At 48.2% G+C, this 12,486-nt stretch overlaps 4 protein-coding genes across 4 annotated transcripts; all 4 read right to left on the bottom strand.

Annotated features, from left to right (window-relative positions):
• Positions 1–270: 270 nt before the first annotated feature.
• DQ04_01191130 (ubiquitin-conjugating enzyme E2) lies at positions 271–963 on the bottom strand (the record flags this gene model as incomplete). The annotated part of the gene is made up of 1 exon (XM_009310362.1): positions 271–963. The coding sequence occupies one exon, from the start codon at positions 961–963 to the stop codon at positions 271–273; it is 693 nt and encodes a 230-aa protein (XP_009308637.1).
• A 487-nt stretch (positions 964–1,450) lies between these two features.
• DQ04_01191120 (hypothetical protein) lies at positions 1,451–2,869 on the bottom strand (the record flags this gene model as incomplete). Its single annotated transcript, XM_009310361.1, has 1 exon — positions 1,451–2,869. The coding sequence occupies one exon, from the start codon at positions 2,867–2,869 to the stop codon at positions 1,451–1,453; it is 1,419 nt and encodes a 472-aa protein (XP_009308636.1).
• A 1,504-nt stretch (positions 2,870–4,373) lies between these two features.
• On the bottom strand, positions 4,374–6,971 carry DQ04_01191110 (hypothetical protein; the record flags this gene model as incomplete). Its single annotated transcript, XM_009310360.1, has 1 exon — positions 4,374–6,971. The coding sequence occupies one exon, from the start codon at positions 6,969–6,971 to the stop codon at positions 4,374–4,376; it is 2,598 nt and encodes an 865-aa protein (XP_009308635.1).
• Positions 6,972–7,681: 710 nt separating this feature from the next.
• Positions 7,682–11,281, bottom strand: DQ04_01191100 (putative dihydroxyacetone phosphate acyltransferase; the record flags this gene model as incomplete). Its single annotated transcript, XM_009310359.1, has 1 exon — positions 7,682–11,281. The coding sequence occupies one exon, from the start codon at positions 11,279–11,281 to the stop codon at positions 7,682–7,684; it is 3,600 nt and encodes a 1,199-aa protein (XP_009308634.1).
• Positions 11,282–12,486: the final 1,205 nt, after the last annotated feature.

Raw genomic sequence — 12,486 nt, 5'->3', positions numbered from 1 at the left:
AAAAAATAAAAAAAAAAACGCCTCTGCCCACCCCCTTGGCAGGGCTATTGACGCCTCCTGTCGCCGCGAGCCGCCTCCCTTTCTTTTGCCTTGATGCAATGCAAGAATGAAAGAAAGCAAAGAGGGAGAGCAATAGAGCGAAGCATGTGCGCCCCGAGAAAAAATAAACCAGGTGGGCCGCGTGTTGATTTTGAAAGCGCAAAAGAAAACAAAAGGGCGATCACCCCTCCATCACCATCGCCACCGCCACCACGACTAGAAGCACTCTGCTCAGCGTCTCGAAAGGAAAACACCCAATGCCATTGCAAGGAGCGTCAGAAGAGCTGCGGTCAGCCCAAACCACTGCGCACCACCATCTTGTGCTATTTTCTCTCCACATTCAACCTCAACACGGTTGCCACTCGCGCCCGCATTGATGCCGGAGAGACGGCCATCACCCCCATTCTCCTCCAGTTGCTTCAGTGAGTCCAAGTCCTTTTGGTACTCTTCAGGGAACACATCCTTGTAGATTGACATTTGCTCCACATTATAGCGGCAACTTTCGCGAGCATACCTCTTTCGCTTCTCCAGGCTGCAAACCACTCCCCCTGTGGTTGGCTCATCTTCAATCATAAAGGAAAGCAAACCGGTTAGAATCGTGCCCACTCCCCACAAAGGACTCCATTCCTCCGGATGGTAGCTACTCATACTGAGGCAAATGCTTGTGTCCGTCTTGAAACGTCCGTTGGGCGTTAGAAAAAAAATATCAGGCGGTTTAAGTGGATAATTGGGAGGGAAAACCAGCTTTCCAAAGTATCGACCACCCTCGTAGGGCGTATCTGCTGGGCCACTTAGAATGAAGTACCATAGTAAGATGCTCCTCGATGAAGGAGTGGTGAGACAGAAGGGTTTTGGTTCCTTCTTCAAGGCATAAAGCTCCTTTTGCAGCCGCCGCACGCACTGTGGGGTTGGTTGCTCCGGCATCTCTTCCTGCGCCTCTTGCTATTTCGCTTCCGTTTGTAATTTCTTCTTCACCCTTTCCCTTACTCACTTAACTGAATGATTCACAGAGTTGCTTTGTTTTATTCTTCGTTCCCGGCCGCCGCCACCGCCGCCACTACGGCTTATTCTTCTTATTGTTCTTCCCCCCTTCCCTAGCTCACTCACTCACTTCTTGCTTCTTTTTGTTTCAAATTCTCTAAACCAATAACTAGAAAGAAAAAAAACGAAAAACAAAGCGCCAAGCTCCACCTTGTGCAACAAGCCCACCTCAACATCGGCCATTTCTCTTTTTCTCTCTCTCTCTCACTCCCCCCTCTCTCTCTCACACACAAAGGCGCGCATTCACACAGATGCAGAATGCATATACCACCATGAAAAAGGTTTGTGAGAAACTCTTAATCTTAATTGTGATTACAGTTTCCTTCCACATCTTGTTCTTTCAAACAAGGAGTAAAAAAACGGATTGGGACTACCGCCGTCTTCGCTTTCTCCCAACCGCCTCAGAAGACGAGGAAGATTCCTCAGTATAGGATTCCTCGCTGGACGATTCGTCCTCGTCCTCGTCCTCGTCCTCTTCTTCCTCCTCCTCCTCTGTATCTTCGTCACCGTCATCTCGAAGGATGTGGATATTGGAAACACCCCTGCGATCAACAGTGCTTCCCCCACGCCGTCGGACCAGACGGTACTTGTGTTTGTTCTCCCTTTGAAACTGTATCATCGCCCCCTTGAGGGACGCCTCACCCAAACAAATGCTGTAGAAAATTCCCCCCTTGCCTTTGCCAGCTGTGTTGCCGAACATGAGAGTGTCGGGAATTTCCACAACAACTTTCCCTTCACGATATGCTGCTTCAAGCAGCTCCGCCACTGCCCGGGGGTATGGGCTCCAGGCTCGTGGATCATCGTCTCTCCCGTTTGCCTTGCTTTTCCACTCCCAGGATCCCATTTTCGTCAGAGAAGCTCCGCTCTGGCTGTCTTTATCCTTGTTGTGCGTGGATTCGCTATGCCGAGGTTCTTTTGTTGTTGATTTGGTGGTGGTGGTGGTGGTGGTGGTGTCACCGCTCTTGCTGGCCCTTTGCTCAGGAACATCAGACTGCCCCATTGGCATCGCTGGAGGCGTCTTTTGCCTATTTATTAAGGATTCAGACGATGTACCGATATTGCTTAAATGATGTGTCAGCTCTTCTTTCTTTTTTTGCTCTTCTACCTCTTTCTCCTTCTCATCTTGTTGCTGTTTCTGCTTTTCCACAAGAACGCTATCAAGGATACCCTTCCAACCTCTGGCGGTGCCAATTCTTCTCTCATTTCCTTTTTGCCCTTCTTCATCCTCCTCATCACTATCACAATAAGAAAGGTAATTTTGAGGAACACTGGGTATCTTTCCACTGTGAACGGTCTCCCCTTCGTTAGAGCCAGAAAGAATGTGTCGCACGGTAAATTGGGGCAACCCTAATTCTTCAGGGAAGTGAAGTGTGGACACCCCAATATCACTTCGACCACTACCAAGAAGAGGCCGATGCTTCTCCCTAATTTCACTTTGCACAAGAACAACATTTTTACCACTTAAACTGACATATGCATCAAGTTTTGTTGTATCATCATCACTATCAGTACGTGGGCGGAACTCCAACCCGTCGCTCGTCGCGTCACAGCCTGGCACCGGGAGAAACTCCATCGAGTGAAATGTTGGATTCCTCCCAATATGCCGCACAAAGAGAGAGGGTGGCTTCCACTCTACAGATAGATGTTGCCTGGAAATGTACCTACTATCCAGCCGCTGTGCAACTGGCAATGACTTGTCCCTTCCAATAATGACTGCGACACCGGGTTTTTCAACCTCAACGATGATGCCATCGCTCCGCTCAAGAAGCCAACTACCTATTGAGTTCATTTCTTTTTTTGGGGGGTGGAGTGGGGGGTGGGGGTTTGTTCCTCACCATCAGAAAAAAAATAAAAAGAAACGCATCATTGGGCACAAAGGAATCCAACAAGGTACACTTATTGCCCATAGAGTTACACAAAGTAGAAGAAAAAAACCAAAACACAAGGAATAAACCCCAAAAAGAATAACACATATATATATATATGCGTGTGTACATACGTGCGTCTCTTCAAACACACACACACACACACACACACACACAGCATTCGCCACCAACAACAGTAACAAACAAAAACCCACAGATGTAAATAGATAAACAAAAAAGCAGAGAATCCAAGTTTGATCTTCTGCCGTTCCACTCCTCACCGCGGCACATTGCAAAGAGGAGAGCAGATGTACCTTGCATCCAAGCTCCTCTAACAGCGTGGAGAGGGCATGCTCGCTACTGGCGCACGCCTCATTTTCAACCTCGCGAGCAAGTGTCACATACAGTGCGAAAAATGAAGCACCGGGTTCTTAACGGAGCACAGCTCAATCCATCGCCTCATTATCTCCATCTTTGACACAGCCAGGATCAGCTCTGCCTTTACCCATACTGGGGTATATGCAGTCAGCAATGGTAACTAATCTGGCACACACATCATGGAAGTCCTGGGTGGACGCCAACCTACCCAGTATCTCCAAAGGACACTATGCATTCTTCAAGATAGCAACAGAAAACAAATGACACTCGTATATATTTTTCACAATGGAAATCGGTAGCGATTTGTTTCCCCCATCCCTCTAAAAGTGCATCATCGTTACTGCACTTACTTCCATCTGAAGATTTTATAAATGACGCTAGGATCAAAAGTATATCGTCGTTTTGGTAGCGCCGCACCTGCAGAACGTTTAAGTGCCGTCGTAGATCCACCCCTGGCCGGGTACTGCTGTACAACACCTTCAATATCGGATACAAAAGCTCAAATACATTTCAGCAGCGCATTCTTTAACTAAGAAAAAATCCTGCTGCTGTAAGTAAGATGCACCAAACACTTCACGAGTTGAAGGTCAAATTGTGCTGGATTTCGTGAAGAGCCACAAACATAAAGCCTTCAACTCGTCAGGTCGTACTGCCCCCCCCCCCTCCNCCCCCCCCCCTCCAACGAAGGGCCCAGGATCATCCATAACAAGCTTCGTGCGCAAATCTTCCTTATAGCAACTCTACTATCATATTCTTGGCGGAATACCCCCCACCCCAAAGAGACTAAACAAACAAAGAAACAAACCGAGGAACCATAAAAGTAACAAATGCGGAGAACAAAAAAATTGATCTGACCCCCTCCACACGTCCACGTCAACCCCCACACACCAAAACAAAAAAAACGAAATAACCCCCCAAAAAACACGTTTGTGGAAAGTGCCTTTTCTCCGAAGTCCAGCAACTTTTTGCTCTAATTTTTTAAATTTCATGCAATTATGTTTTACTTTTGGTGTTGGGGTTTTTGATGCGTGTCAAAAAGGATGCGAATAATCACACGACCGATTCTATCGAAGGGTAAAGCGAGCGAATAGATCCACACGATCGCCACAAAGTTCCTACGAGAAACTCCATTGCGTGGCACAGTTCCCGTGTCTTTGCCAAACACTCAACGTGGTGTTCCTCACCACCACTCCCTCCAATCATGGGGAATATGTCATGCGACGAGACAATAGTCACCACATACCTGTGAATGCGTTGCAAATCAATACCAAACCTTTTGTGTGACAGAGAAATCCCAGGAGTACTGAATCCAACAGCTTGAATGCCCATTTGAGCCCCAATAATAGATGCGACAGCGCCCCCTAACGAGTGTCCCGTGAGAAGGACATTCTTGGGTCGACTCGGACGGCTCCCCACGTACCCAATGTGGTTAATCACATCCACAAAAAAGTCTCGTCGGTAGTTGTTGTTTTCGCACACACTAAGGCTTGTGTTGTTCTTTGAAACCAAGGACTCCCAACTTTTTGGGATTTGTTCTGATGTAGCGGGTAGGGAGGCTAAACGCAGAAGATCCGCAATGAGTTCTGAAGGTAGTACAACTGCCCCTGGAACAATGCTCGACAAGAAGTGGTAGAGAACTGCATCAATAAACAAATTGACATCAATTAGAAGATCCTTGGCTGACGTCATGTCAGTTCCACGCACAGCAATAACAGAAACATCATTCTTGGCACTATAAAAGTCAAAAAAACCATCCCACCCCGTCGGTACTGTGGAAGAATCCACAGTGATACAATCTGTTCCGTGGCGCTCCCGAATAACCCAATCAGTTCCCATATGCATCGACATGAACCGAAGCATTTCATTCACCTCCTCTTCATTGAATAGGTAGGGCGCTAGTGCAAGAAGTGATATTTCCCAGATGGATACACCGTAAAAAGATCTCGTACACAAAGAAGGATACCAGTCTTCACTCAGGGTCGTAGCATTGCTCCACTTAAAGGCTGAAAAAGCAGGTTCTGTCGCAGTGGATGAGGTGTAGGGTGGATGTGGGGTAAAGTTCGCCTGATTGGACATTAAATGCATCCGCACAACAATATGGTCAATGGTAAAGGCACTCATATCCTCTGAGAGGTATGCCCGAACAGGCCATGGGCGGAGGGATGGGAAAGCGGCTTGCAGAAGGATACCACAGACCAATGCCGCAAACAACAGCAAACAAAAAACAGTAACCATGCGAAGCACGACACGTACCCGGCGAAACCGTTCACCACCAAAATATCCTGCACTCTGCACAGATAGCAGGCGAGGAACAGCGTAAGCGTAGAAAAGACCATTACGGAGGAAGCTTCGGGCATTTCCGTATGGAACAACTTGTGTACGCTCTATAGGAACTTCTTCACCATCGAAATACAGTTTCATTGCCTTTACATCCATCAACAGATCAATGCTTACAACGGCCACCTCAGAAAGTCTGGCCTCATATGCATCTTCCAGGACAATGGAGAGGTGTGGCGGTAGGAGTGTATTTGTGTTGAGACGCTTCCAATGCACCGATCCCGCTTTTGTAACATCAAACTCACGCACCAGATCAATTGCCCGTGCAGAAAGAAGAACATTAACTCCCACAAAAAGCATTACTGTCATCCAGTAATGACGGAAAAAATACATAGATTGCAACAACACCGTTTGGTACGGTAAGGCAACCATAAGTACAGGAAGTATGGCATCAGGGTGTCGCCTCAACCATTGTAGCGACCGTTGCAAGTTGATGATGGTGGTTGAAACAGACATAACGGCATGACCCAAAAGATGGGGCATATTCAGATACATGATGAGTTCTACCGATGCCGTGAGAACAAACAACGGGCCCTTGCTGTATAGGGAAATAACAGCCATAATAATAACCATCTCAATGGCGATGTAACGCATGTAGTGAATATATGTTTCCCACCAAATACCACAAAAATATCTACCAAATGCACCACCTTCCAACCCCATTAGTCGTTTCCAGCCGAAGGAGCGAAGTGAAAAAGGCCCGTGACTGATAACCGAACCCACCACAAATAAAAATTGCACCGCAATAGTGCACCAAACAGCTTCTACCACAACAGGTTCGCGCTCTGGCCATTCCACAAGAACGCTAGTGTATAACACTGAAAGCCCCATCGAGATCAGAAGAACGAGTACTATAAGAAACGTATAATATCTCTGCCTATCTTCCATCATAAAACGCAATCGAGCTGCCAGGAGGGGATAGTCTTTCCCTTGATGCGTCGAGTGAGCATCTACCATGGTCTCCACGAAACAGTTGAGGACCTTGTGACCTAATGTGGCCACAGAAATCCCCAAGGTAGAGTAGGGCAAAATGCGAACAAAGATATTGTAAACTCCACCAATAAAGGTTGTCATATGTGAGGAGTTGTACGGCTGCTTCTCCATATCCTGTGCAACAGGAACGATGAGAACCCACACGATACGCTCAAGAGCACTGTGTGTGATGGCCACCACGAGGGCGATAGGCGGTAGATGGTAAACAGTGAAGATGAAACGAACGAACGGATCAATGTAATCGGTGACCTCTTTGGGAAAGCAAAGATCCCAGAGCGCGGTGCGGAACGTACTGCATGCTCTGCGCAGCGATACCATTCCTGCAGACCCTGCTCTTACCCACAGCGCCTTCTTCACCAATCGCTGCTTTGCGTGTTTGTGTATGTTTAGCTATGTGTGTGTGTGTGTGCAGGCTATCGCTTTAGTGCAAACCCTGATCCAACACAAACCAATAGGACAGCAATACAAAAAAGTGGAGTTCGCAGACACACACATACTTACAGCACCATTCCATTAAAAGAAGATGATGTCTTCACAATGACAGCATACTGCGCCATGTATATGATCCAAAAACAATATTTTCGCGTTGAAATGTTTTTTTGTTTTGTTTTGCTTCCCCCACCCCACAAGCGCTCCTCTCCATTCTTCTCGCCCTTCCCTTCGCCGTGCACACCTCACAAATAAGGAGATTTGTCACCTTTGTGTTTGCTTACGGAAGCGTGCAGGTGTGGCATTACCATGCAGACACACATACAAGCATATATGTACAAAGGGAAGTCTGAACGCCAGAGGGAAAGAGAGAGAGAGAGAACACGAGTGCGTGTGTGTGACAGCAACCAGAAAATCGAAGAAAAAAAAAGTTACACCTACACTTCTCCACGACCAACTCTTTCCACCAAAATCCCTCCAGATCATCCTCAGAGTACCGCTTGCGAAGAAGAATGCATCAGGCATGACGCCCGGAGGCCCCCCATCAACGAATTCATTCAACACACATTGATGAAGCACGTCCCTCACACGATCCTTCTTCACATCTTGGATGGCATCTTCGTTGCGACGATACGCTCGCGGTAGGCTTTTAAAATGGCACCTCGTGCCTTTTTCTCTTCTTCTTCTGATACCTCAAGGCGGGGCGAGCGGAGTTTCCGCACGTGCCTTAAAATGTCCTGCATTTGTGTCAAAAATGTGGAATGGGTAGCCGTTGCTGGAAGGACGTAAGCGGGACCCTTCTCAACGGAACCGAGTTTGAGATCAAAGATACTCACAAGCCCATCAAAGGCATTCTTAAGCGAATCATTGCCGCAAGATTGCGGATACACAATGAATCGCTTGGTGTCGTACAACTGCAAACCACATTCTCGACAAGCCTCTAGTAGTGAGGCCTTGATAAATACGTCCTCGTTACCATCTTCAGAAACAGCACACAGTGCGAGAAGAACAAGGTACAAAGACTCGGCGAAGGGTGACAGTACACTAGTCAAGAAGCGGAACAGGTGTGTTACCCTTATGTCCAAAATATGCTTCGACTCTATTGGAGCCTTTCCTTTATTGTTATTCTGGTCGCTGGATTTTGTGACATCGCAGCTCGAGGAAACATCGCTTTCAGTATCGTTATCATTGTAAGCGAAGAGTCGTGAGAGAAACGTCTCGAACCAAGACGTGAACGTGTACGGACACGTGGGGAGGTAATCCTGAAATTCAGCTGAAAGCAATTTGCGCAGCTGCTGACATCGTTCCATCAGTTCGTTTCTCTGCACGTGTAGTATTTCCTTCTTCATATCCACCTCCCCGCACGCTTGTGCCACGATTGCAATAACTGCCTCATCTACAAAAACATGGACTAGTTGGTTGCTATACGTAGCAATAGCCATGAAGGAGGAAATATCCTGTCGAATACACACCTTTGAACCTTCATCCAAAACCTCCACAAAAGATTCAAGGTGAGTGAGCGCTCTGCGGGTCATCCCTGCAGCATCATTGTCCATACAATCGGGACTGAGCGCCCCCTTTCGTTTGCTGATGTGTGCGCATAGCCACGCCATGTGTGTGTGCACCTCATTCAAAGTCAAGCATGGTGTCGTGGGCGCAAAGACGTTCAATATGGTAGAAAGCAACGCGGTTGGCGTGATGACAGTGTTATCTTGAATGGCATGCGTGAGGTGCCACGCCAGGTTGGTCAGCACATATGGAGGCGTTAGGGTGTTCTTGTTGGGTACTGCGTCGCCGACCTTTCCCCCTACTGGTTCGAACGGCGCAGGACACTGATGCGGCTGGTCGCGGAACTGCCGAAGTGAAATCACTTCACCAACATGAACGTGAATCTTGCCATGCCGTTTGTTAAGAAGAGATCGTGCACGGAGCAAGTTACCAACATTTTCCTTGGGCTTTGAAATGCCCAATTCCTCGTCCGCGTACAGTTTTATTTCCAGCAGCTCATCATACGACAAGCTGATAGGAAGGATGAGCACATCATCCACGGTGTCCTGCTTTTCGAAGAATGCATCTGTGACGAATTTGAGGATGCCGAGCTTGGGGCACAGCGTCTTACCTGTCCGACTCCGAGTACCCTCAATAAAGAACTCCATCGCGTGCCGCCGGAGGACGAGCTGTCGCACATACTCTCTAAAAAGAGTATAGTAAAGACGATCATTGCGGAACGAGCGGCGCATGAAGAAGGCACCACTTCCACGCATGAGTCTTGAAAAGGGACCCATCCGGAGAAAGTCTTCACCCGCACAAACATGTGGTGGCGAGAATCCCATCGCCACGAGCAGATACGTCATGATGAGAAAGTCCACATAGGATCGATGCGCGGGGAGAAGCACGACTTGTGCGCGTGATGCGGTGAAGGCACTATACAGACGATCAAAGGCAGAATCATTCAGACTTATTTCGTCATATAACTGGAATAAAACTTTCCGTACCAATAATCCAAACACACGCAGTTGTGCATGGTTGAGGTTATCGCCAACAGTACGAAGGATTGCGGCTGCTCGTCTTTGCACATCGACGCTCAGTGACCTTTCCCTCTGTGCTGCGTCTTCAATAGCTGTCAAAACTTGTGGACGAGCCATAATACCTTCTTTTGACTCTTTTGTGAGCCCTGAAAGAGCACTGCCGCGAACACCATCAGATTTCATTCCACACCGCAAGGCCCAATGTATGTCCTCAAAGTACCTACGCGGGCAGAACGCAGATGGTGGCGCGCGTCGTGAACCATGAAATACAACGTCATTGTGGTAGTATGGGAGGGGCGGGGGTAGGCTACAAGGTTGCCCTGATACACGGTACGCGAGGTGCTCCACCACTGCCTGTGCGATGACCTTGACGTAGAGATCCCACCTCACACTCTTCAGTGAAATAAATGGGTAAAGTGGCTGCAGAGTGGGGTCCCGCTCTACTCGGTCCAGTAACATGGTGTAATGGCCAGATTCCAACGTTGTGAGAGCAGGAATTGGTTTGCATGTGCCATTTGAGCCAATAGGTGTGGAAATAATGCGCAAGGCCCCATTAATGCCCTCAAGGGTTGCACGAATTTGCTTAGCCTCCGTGGATCCAGGTAAGTAGTTTGTCAATTGCTTTCGCCGTTGCGCTGCTGCGTGTGTGTAGTGACACTGGAACGGCATCATCAAAGATATCCCGTAGTTGATCCAGTCCGAGATGTGAACAGAGACCTGAAGTGTCGGCCGGGGATCAATTAACTGTGGCACAGGAAACGACTTCGCTACTGCCGGACCGAGGCGTCCATAGTAGTCCACCAGGTACTCCGCGAGCATTCCCCACACCAATACATCACCACCGGCAATCTCCACATGATCGCTGACGGCATCTCCAGAGAACGACGGAAGTTGCCCATTGCGCTGAAGTGAAGCAATAACCAATGCGGTATTGGCTGCTACATCCAACGGAACAACACGCACTGGGTCTCGAAAGCCAACCTGTAGATGCTTAACTGTTCCCATGGCGACACCGAGGCTAACACCCTCCAACAGCCCTTGCGTTCCACCACACTGGCGCACCAGAGACCGTGTCAAGTGGAGATCGCGCCATGGCGGTGAGAAGTTTGCTACCGAGCAACAAAGCACCCTCCATCCACTCAATTGCCGTGCCACGTCCTGCACAGATTGCCGTGTGGCGTCATCAGAGAGTAGCACAAGTCGCCCACCACCCCCTTTAAGTGAAGCGAGGGACTGCAATGACATGTGGTCAGTGCAATCCATGCGACCCCGGGCAGAGATGTACACGTACAAATCATTTTGAAAATCTGGCACAAAACAAGGCGCCGCATCATGGCGCGCCGCGTCCACGGCAAATCCCACACGCTTCATGAGGTCCGCACCATCACTCTCCATGTCACGGCACAAGGACTCAAATGCGGTGAGGGAGGCATTTGGATCAAGACGGCGAGCACGGCACTCCTCGACAGAGAGAATTGCCAGCGGCGTGTTGAACCGGTCGGCGAAAACAATTCTCGTGCAACAGCCCCGCTTGTTGCGACCAAATATGGGTAGCTGAGCCCACGTAATGGCACACGCCGCGCCTAACCAACACGCAGCGTCATTTGCGACAATAACGATTCTCTTAAAAGCACTCTTGGCGGAGGCTCCAGAAACACCGTCTTGACTCATGGGGAGATACACACACACAAAAAAAAAAGGACTACCTTCTGCAGATGTACCAAGGAAGTGAAATACTTTTTTATGTTGATGGTGTGTTCCTACACAAGCCCAACAATCACAAAACCAAAGCAAAACAGAACAAAGACGGAGAGAATCATGCTTCCTGCAGAATCCCACTGCCTTTCCTCAATGTAGCAGTTCAATTATATTACTTAACCCCCCCTCCCTCACCCCCCCCAAAAGTCACGGCACACAGACAGTCAAGAAGAGACGGATCGGCATCACATCATGCACCACATTCCTTTTTTTTTNCTTCAAAGGGCGTCTGCGCAGAAGAGAATCATTTAATCACCAAACAACTGCGAGTTGCACATGTAGCAATAAACAATACACAGCATGAACACGCACCGAAAACAATACAAAAGAAAACGAGAAATAGAAGCAAACAGAATTGAATAAACTCTTACAAGATATCCACCCATTAAGCAGCTGCAGAATACCCTCGTCCAATAGGGCGACATTTGAGAAGCAGAGCCTCAGCGCACCACAGAAGACTAATTCTATTCGTCACATTACAGCAGAACAAATATTCGAATTGCCGCCACCTATTCTCATTCTTCTGTTATTCTTCCGACACTCATCAGCTCCATGCTATTGTTGCAGCTTCTAAGACCGATGACGACAACAGAATCGTCTAGTTCATGAGACACGGACCACACGGCAAACAGCCATCAATTCATGAAGACTGCGGACCCAAATGCTCAAAATTCTCAGAGAGAAGTTCTAGCCCACCCCCTTCCCCTTCCACTCCAGCCTCACGTTCGCCAAGAAGAGGGACACAACCATATCATGAGTATTCGGCTTTATCAGCTACAGAGCCCAAGTGTGCTAAAGCCAAGAAAAAAAACACATAGTAATGCTGCAAAAAGTCCACTGTGCCCACTGGAAGCGGCTAAGCATGCATAAGCAGCAGATGACAAGTGATTGGTATATATCCAATCCTATTCCATAGCAGAGGTGTACCAGGAATCAGGAAGGTGAACTGTTGCGATGCATCCTCTATATAACCTCTCCTTGTAGCTGCAGATGCTACTCAGCTTCACAGAGTCACAGGATGCCTGTCGTGGAGTGCCTACACATGGTCGCTGCCAGAACAATCACTCCTCGTCATCACCATGGCCCAAAATATGTGAACAAACAAAGAAGCACATGAA

The sequence above is a fragment of the Trypanosoma grayi genome (genome assembly GCF_000691245.1).
Source record: "Trypanosoma grayi strain ANR4 Tgr_119_V1, whole genome shotgun sequence".
Lineage (NCBI taxonomy): Eukaryota > Euglenozoa > Kinetoplastea > Trypanosomatida > Trypanosomatidae > Trypanosoma > Trypanosoma grayi.
The sequence above is the reverse complement of the archived record's forward strand: the minus strand, read 5'-3'. Positions and strand labels throughout refer to the sequence as shown.